Source organism: Cnephaeus nilssonii, assembly GCF_951640355.1.
Source record: "Cnephaeus nilssonii genome assembly, chromosome: 11".
Classification (NCBI taxonomy): domain Eukaryota; kingdom Metazoa; phylum Chordata; class Mammalia; order Chiroptera; family Vespertilionidae; genus Cnephaeus; species Cnephaeus nilssonii.
The window spans coordinates 23,344,455-23,352,693 of NC_137082.1; the positions used below are offsets into that span (position 1 = coordinate 23,344,455).

Consider the following 8,239-nt stretch of genomic DNA (forward strand, 5'->3'; position numbering starts at 1 on the left):
CCTGCAAGCCCTTGTAAAAATGCAAAGGTGTTGCCTGTGAAGGGTAATATTATGCAAAGTTAAATTAGGGCACACAAACTTAGGGGCAAACAGAAACAATATATAAAGAAAACAGTGGAAGTGAGCCTGGTGGAATATGAGAGGCGTTGGTGGGGACTGTGGCAAATCCAAGAATACATTTCCCCTCTAAATGGGGATTCTGGTACTAATGTCAAGGCAATTGGCATTACTGACAATGACAGATGTTTTTACTTACAAAAGAAGACAACAGGGCTCTTCCTTTCTGATCTATCATCACTCTGAGGTTGAACCCTCGGATATGATAGAAAACGTAAAGGCCAAGATCCAGGATGAGGAAGGAATTCCTCCTGATCAGCAAAGACTGATCTTTGCTGGCAAGCAACTGGAAAATGGGTATACTTTGTCTGACTACAACATTCAAAAGGAGTCCACTCTTCATCTTGTGTTGAGACTTCATGGTGGTGCTAAGAAAAGGGAGAAGTCTTACTCCACTCCCAAGAAGAACAAGCATAAAAGAAAGAAGGTGAAGCTGGCTGTCCTAAAATACTACAACGTGGATGAGAATGGCAAAATCAGTCGCCTTCGTCGGGAGTGCCCTTCAGATGAATGTGGTGCTGGAGTTTCTATGGCCAGCCACTTTGACAGACATTATTGTGGCAATGTTGTCTGACCTACTGCTTTAACAAACCATAATACAAGTAATTATATTTGGGTTAATAAAAGACATGAACTAACGTTTAATTGTTGAATATTATTCCAGTGAATTTTTTAAGCATCAAAAGTTGATGGATCAAATTGATAAACTATACTTTGGCAGAAGAATTCCATTATATTTAATATCAGCTGTCTAGATATTAAACCAGTTTGTGTTTCTGTCAAGAAAAAAAAAAAAGTCAACACAACTAGATATTTGGGGGTAATTTTCCCTGTACAATATTACCAAGAAAAATAAAACTGGTCTGTGGGCTAGAATTGATGTGTAGGTAGCTAGCTTGAAACCCTGTGCTTAGATCAGTGTATCACTTCCTTAAAGCAGAGCTACTTCCAAGTGAGGTCTCTGCACCAGCGACATCAACATCACCTGGCAGCTGGTTAGAAATGCAAAACCTTGGGCCCCACCCCAGATGTTCTGAACCCAAACATCTGGGAGTATGACCCCAGTTACTGGGTTTAAAAAGCCCTTCAGGTGATTCTTTTACACACCAAGATATGAGTAGTCCAGATGCAAGAAGAACCAGATATGCATCCGGTGTGTGCAAGGAATCAAGGACAGGGTCCGTGGCTGACAGGACAGAAACTCTCCAGTCCTCGGGGTCAGGGAGAAGGAAAAGAAGGGTGTGAGGAGACCTGAGAAGGCGTCTGGAAGCTCTGCAAATAGGACTGTCACATGTGGAGCCCAATGGGGCCTTGACCAGACTCTCAGTTGCTTCTCCTCTAAAGCCAAGATACCAGACTTCTGAGCCTGGTAGCTCCTCCCCTCCAGCTCACAGGAAAGTGACACTGTGTTCCCATATTCACAGAGCATTGTCAGCACTAAATCTGTTCTGAAGCATGTATCCAAAGTTGTCACTGTTCTCAACTAATTAGTCAAAGGCCTCCATCTGCCTAGAGGCTCACCACACTTTTCATGTTAATTTTTTATGCAAATGTGGTGATTCAGGGGAGCAATGAAGTCAAGCAGAGTGTTAGGTACCTCACTTCAGCCAAATTAGGATACATTCTTAATACACATACATTCCACAAAATCTTCAGCAAGGTCATGCTAAACTAAACTTTTGTATTTGGACTCTTCTGACACCTCAAAATAATTTTAATTAAAGTCATCAGAGATGTCCAAGATATGTACAAGCTATTGACTTAACCTCCTTATACTGGAATCTTCACTGTATAAGAAGCTGGTCACCAAGCCAGTCATTCAAAGCACAGTTCAATTAATTTCTCCTTCATTCTTCTTTTAGTCCCCTTCATTTTTTGGCTTAGTCATGTAATTTTATTTTATTCCTTTCTTTTTACATAATTTTATGCCCTCTTTTTAAAGAAACTGGGTTATCTCTCAAGAATAAATTCCACTGTAGCAGTAACCTAGAAGATGATAAAGCAGCAGATTAAAACCCAGTAGCAGCGCAAAATGCCGAGGACGATTTGAAAGAAAGGGTCATTGTCTAGTGTCAATTCAGTAATAACTAGAGAGACATTAGTTCTGCCTTCCAGGCAGAACTTTCTGGTGTCTCATGAAGTTCAGTGCCACTTTCAGATTCTACCTACAGATGTTGTTTAGGATAGCAATTAGACTGATGATTTAGATAATTTCCTTCCCCTGTATTTGGTAGCTTTTGCTGTATACAAAGCATGCCAACACTCAATGGTTTAAATAACAACCATCCCATAGTTCTGTTAGCCCATCACACAGTTCTGCTGATTTGGGCTGAGCTCCATCATGTGGTCAGCTGGTGGGTTGCCTAGGGACTCATGGGTCTAGGATGGCCTCACTTTCTGAGGACCATCTCTGACTACATGGACCCTAGGTTTGAGGGAGACTCATGGAGGTGGTGTAAGAGATCTTACTGATGTCCTGACCAAATTCCCAAGGATCCCTTCTGCTGGTTGCTGGTGCCAGTCCCCAACATTAGAAGCACTTGGCTGCTAAGGAGTGGTCCCTGTGACCTTTTCCAGGGAGTTGCCCTCGGGGACCTGAAGCTTCCTCACCAGCAAGGAGAGCTGGAAGGTGATGAGCATTATGTCTCCCTGGCTGGCCTCTAGCCAAGAATATAAAATCCCAGCTCCTTTACTTCAATGGAGATGAACTCTGAGACATAATTAACAGTCCAGAACATCCACAGGATCAGGCTGAAGCTGGGAATTTGCCTGACACTGCACCTTTGCTTGGCCTTTCCTCAACCCAGTCCTGCTTTCCTATTGCCTTCCTGGGAGCACCTCCTAAAGAGATCATTGGCTCATGAACATCCTCCCAGGGTCTGTTTCCAGAGATCCCAAATAAGAAAGATGGTCTAACCCAACTGTCTTCAAGCTGAACACAGCAGTCTTGTTCATCTGTGGATCTGTAGGATCGGTTTCTTCACATGAAAATAGAATTTCTTAGCCAAAAAGAGCAAAAAACGAAAACAAAAAACAACAACACACAAACAAACAAAAAAAACCATATCTCTTATTGCCTAGACTTTTTCTACATATGTAAAGACAAATACACAAAGAAGTTAAGCAACTCATTGGAAGTCACACAGTCCCAGGGGACAGAACAAATTCAGGGCTCCTTCCATCCAGGTCACATTCAATTCTGTCACTAAATTGGGGACTCCCACTGGATTCCCCTGGGAATGCACAGCCCTGAGAGAGTGCGCTACCCTGCCCTTCTGGCCCTACCTTCTCTTGCTCCTTCATTCATCCTGGCCCCCCTGCCCCATCCTTTCTTCTTCTTCTTCTTCTTCTTCTTCTTCTTCTTCTTCTTCTTCTTCTTCTTCTTCTTCTTCCTCTCTCTTCTCTCTCTCTTTCTCTCTCTCTCTTTCTCTCTCTCCCCCCCTCTCTTCTCCATGTTCCTTCTCTTTCTTCTGTATTCTTCTATTTCACTCCCCTCCTCCCCCTCCTCTTCCTTCTCCCTCTCTCTAGCTCATCATCTTCATCATCACCTTCATCATCACCACCATCTTCTCCAAGCTCCCTTTCCTCTGAAGAATTTCCCTTCTACCAACTTCCAGTTTAATTTCACAAGTAAAGACTTGTGAATCAGCGCTTTGGTGCAACACATAAACCTGCACTGACAGTTGTGGGGTGTTGGTCCCCAACATTAGCTGCTGCAAGACATTACCTCCAGCAGGAACGCCATTGTGGAGATTCACAGGAACTGGATGCACAGAAGCACTGGCCTTTCTCCACCAGAGGAGTGTTATTAATGTTGCAGTTCACAGATCTGCAAGGCTTGATTTATCGAGCGGGAGATCGACGTGAAAATACTGTCAAGCCTCTGGAACTAGGAAGATATTTAGATCACTCCACTCACGTGCATCATAGTTATGAAAGAAAAAGGAAGTAGGTGGGTTATAAATTATAAAAACCTGGAAGAAAAAACTCCATCCTTTCCAAGCTCGAACTTTTATAAACTTCTCTCCAAAAAGGTTGAGCTCAACTGTAAATACCTTTGTTTGTTGAGGATGCCTTCATTTCTGGCTGCCAAAGAACCCTGTGTCAAAGAAGCAGCTTTTGGACATTCCGCATGGGCTCCTCCAGTTCTGCGCATACCCACGTTTCTGCCCCTCACTGAGACCCCATGTAAGGGCAACCGCCAAGTTCAACACTTACACTAAGTGAGGGCTGAAGAAAGTCAGAGAAATCGCTATGTCTCCATCTTTCTGTAGATGAAACTGAGAGGCAAGGGTTATTAAAGAGAATCCAAGAAATAAACTAAGGGCCAGCCCTGGTCTGAGGGTCAAATTTACTAAAACGTACTTTTGTACAGACCTCAGGTGTCAGTGTAACCTACGGGCCTCAGTGTGGTTGATTATAAAAGTGGCAACAATTATTCTTGCTTCCCCACATCCACGCCCTTTGCATGTGATTCTACTGGGTCTCCCACCAAGAGAAACACTCTATTTCCCGGCCCCTTACCCTGGGCTGGCCTTGGGATTTACTTTGGCCAATAGAATGCAGACAGAGTGACTTGAGCCAGTTCTGAGATTAAGCCTCAGGAGCTTGCACATTATGGCTCACTTTCTTGAAACCCTGCCCAACCATTATGTGCAAAAAACAAAACAAAACAAAAACCTCAGGCGAGCCTCTGAGAGAATAAAGGACCACATAGAGCTGAGATGAGCCCTCAGGCTGACACCATCCTATACCAGCCAGTTCCCAGCTGAGCGGGAGCTGCCCACAAATGCACAAATTTAGCCTAGGAGACAAAACAACTGTCCAGCTCTGCCCATGCCAAGTGCGTGAGGCCTGGTATCATGAACTAAATAAGTGATTGTTATTTTGAGCCACTATCCGAGGGTGGTTTGTTATGTCACCAAATTTAACTGACTCACTTGGTTTCTTCAAATGGTTGGAACATAAAGACCGCGTTTTTTAGGTGCTTTGTGAAATACCAAGTCCACAAAAGCTGAGCTGTCCGATAGGGTACCCACTAGCCACAATTTCAACATAATGAATTGAAATTAAGTAAAAGTATAAAATTCAGTTCCTTAGTCCCACTAGCCACATATCAAGTGCTCAATAGTCACATGTGGCTAATGGCCACTGTATAGGACAGAAGTACAGAACATTTCTGTAGTCACAGAAAGGCCCCCGGGGATGGTGCTGGCCTGGAGTCTGGGTGAAGCAAGCATCAGGGCTGAAACAACTAGGAAAGCCAGACCTCCTGACCCACCATGGCTGCCCTCGCCTCCCAGCACACTCTGCTCCACGGCAACTGCCCTCATCCCTCCTTGGAATTTTCAAATCTATATTTCAAGTCTTCTCCTTTCCCTAAAATATCTAAATCCTCAAGGAGTCTGAATGGGCCGCAAACAAGTTCAGTCTTTTAGTAGAAGAGCGGGCAGGGAGGCTCTTAACAAGGCAGGAAAGTCTTCAGATGGATGGAGGCTTTCCCTCCTTCCAGGGACTGCCCCAGTTTTTATTTTACGCATCTCTTTTCCATGTTGATAAGGTTGATAGCTGACTTTATCTGCATTCAACTCTTAAAGAGGATTGATGATTGATTTTTTTTTTTCTCTCTATTATGTACGTAGGAGGTTTCCTCCCAATTCTCTTTCTACTCTTTTCCCCTCTCCAATGCCCAGGGCTTTTACTGACTTCAAAGAACTAGAAAAGACTCAGAGGAAAATGGGTATCTAACCTAATTAAGCATATAGATTGAGACTTTTCCTCTTGGTTGATAAAATATTCCCTTTTCCTTACAAGCCTCATTCTGATTTCCTAGATCCGTGGTCGGCAAACTGTGGCTCGCGAGCCACATGCGGCTCTTTGGTCCCTTGAGTGTGGCTCTTCCACAAAATACCACGGCCTGGGCAAGTCTATTTTGAAGAAGTGGCGCTACAAGAAGTTGAAGTTTAAAAAATTTGGCTCTCATAAGAAATTTCAATCGTTGTACTGTTGATATTTGGCTCTGTTGACTAATGAGTTTGCCGACCACGGTCCTAGATGAAGGAGACTTGGCGAACCACCCTCCTCCTGCCCCTGGAAGAAGTATTTTCCCTGCAAAGAACCCAAGGCAGGGGCAGCAGGTGGACCCCGGGGGACAGCTGAGGCATGAGGGGACTATTTACAGTGATGGGTGAGAACTGCACTGCCTGGGCTTGAATCCCAGTTCAGCCACCTCCTACCTCCTGCAGCTCCTTGGTCTAATTACTTAATCTTCCTGAGCCTCAAGTATCACATTCACAAAGTGATGCAAATTCAAGGGAAGCCCTGAGAAGAGTGCCTGTGCCTGTGCCTGCGCCTGGCAGGGAGCGAGAGCTCACAGTAGCCAAAGGGACTTTTCAGTGCCCTGTCCAGGTCCTCTGAGACCCCGGGTACTGGTTCTGGTCACCCACCCACCAGGTCCTGAATGCTTTGCTGCTAACAGCTTGCACCTGAAACCTTCTTCCCCGAGCTCCTGGAGCCACTTTACCTGCACAGGTAGGGAGCCCACCTGCCGGGTGTCATCCCAAGTAGACAGTTTGAGGCCAGCTGTCATGGAGCCTGGCTCTCTTGCCTTTGGGCAGACACACATTGCGTGTAACAGATTGCAGCGTTGCCTCAGGATCAGGCTGAGGCTGGGCTGGGCCTGGAACTGCAGCCTGGCGTGGCTTCCTCTCCTCTTCTTTCCTGCTTCCTCTGCCCCCAGGTTCCTCCTGAGAGCACATCCTCAATAAACCGCTCACAGGAGAATCCTTATCTCACGCTCTGCTTCTACAGAACCAGACCCAGGACAGTAACTATTATAATGACAATAATTACTATTATTATCACTATCTATATTGTTGCAGTCACACCATAAAAAGTGATTTTGATTCCTAAATGAGGTGATGGTCATGATTTCCAAGTTTATAGAATTCACCACTTGAAAAGCATCTTCCCTTTACCAGCTCATTGTTATGACTAGATACTGCTGGAAACAATAAATTAAATGCAAAACTCCAGTCCAACCTCTCTTCTCTTGCCTCCTCTGGCTCCTTCCAGCACAACCAGGAACTGCTGTGCAATGATAAACACACATCAGTCCATATAACTAATCTTGATCCTCCCCCACCCTCGTCCAAGCAGCTGTCTCCCAGGCCCCAGGCTGAATACAGTCCACCCTTAGCAGGAGAAACCCTTGAAAAAAAGAGCTTACAGAACCTTGAAGCACTGGTTCTCAATCATAAACCTACTTCAGAATCCTTGGAGGGCTTGTTAAAACATTCCTGGGTCTCATTCTGGTTCAATAGGTATAGGGTGGAACTCATGACTTGCCATACCTAACAAACACGTAAGTGGCACTACCACTGTGCTGTGAAGACCCAATCCGAGCAGCATGGGCCTGGCATATCCCTGGGGAGGAGCATAGCTGGAGGAGGGCCAGAGAGGGCCTGTCTCTGAGGTGCAGGGTCCAACGCAGGGCCTGCTTGTCTGGCTATTGGGTGATAATGGTCTCAGCCATGCAAGAACACCCACAGGGACCTATGAAAGGCAGCATCTGTAATGTGGCAAGAACACGGTATATCAGTTTACTATTGCTGCTATTACAAATGACCACAAACTTGGCAGTTTAAAGCAGCACAAATTTATATTATAGTCCTGAAGGTCCCGTGTCTGAAATGGGTCTTATGGTGTTAAAGTCAAAGGTTGTGCTCCTTCTGGAGGCTCTAGTGGAGAATCTATTCCTTGCCTTTTCCAGATTCTAGAGGCTGCCCACACTCCTTGGTTTCTGGGCACATCAGCCGACCTTTGCTTTCACCATCACATCTCCTTCTCTGACTCTGACCTTCCTACCTCTAAGTATAGGCTTCTAACTTTGTGTAGCAACCATGTAAACAAGGCTAGGCTAGCCTGCTAGAGAATGAGACATCACATGGAGCAGAGATGAGCCATCCAGCTGAAGTCACCCTAGATCAGATGGCTCCAGATGACCTTCTAGATGTTTACAAAGATTTGTGTAAGCCTTGCCAGAGTTATGGGAAATCACAAATACCTGTTGTATTAAGCCACTACATTCTGTGGTGGCTTTTGAGGTACAAGGGATAACAGA

The 8,239-nt window shown here is 45.0% G+C and overlaps 1 protein-coding gene across 1 annotated transcript; it reads left to right on the top strand.

Annotated features, from left to right (window-relative positions):
• Nucleotides 1-319: 319 nt before the first annotated feature.
• Nucleotides 320-691, top strand: LOC307107446 (ubiquitin-ribosomal protein eS31 fusion protein-like; the record flags this gene model as incomplete). The annotated part of the gene is made up of 1 exon (XM_079784699.1): nucleotides 320-691. The coding sequence occupies one exon, from the start codon at nucleotides 320-322 to the stop codon at nucleotides 689-691; it is 372 nt and encodes a 123-aa protein (XP_079640825.1).
• Between the last annotated feature and the right edge of the window lie 7,548 nt (nucleotides 692-8,239).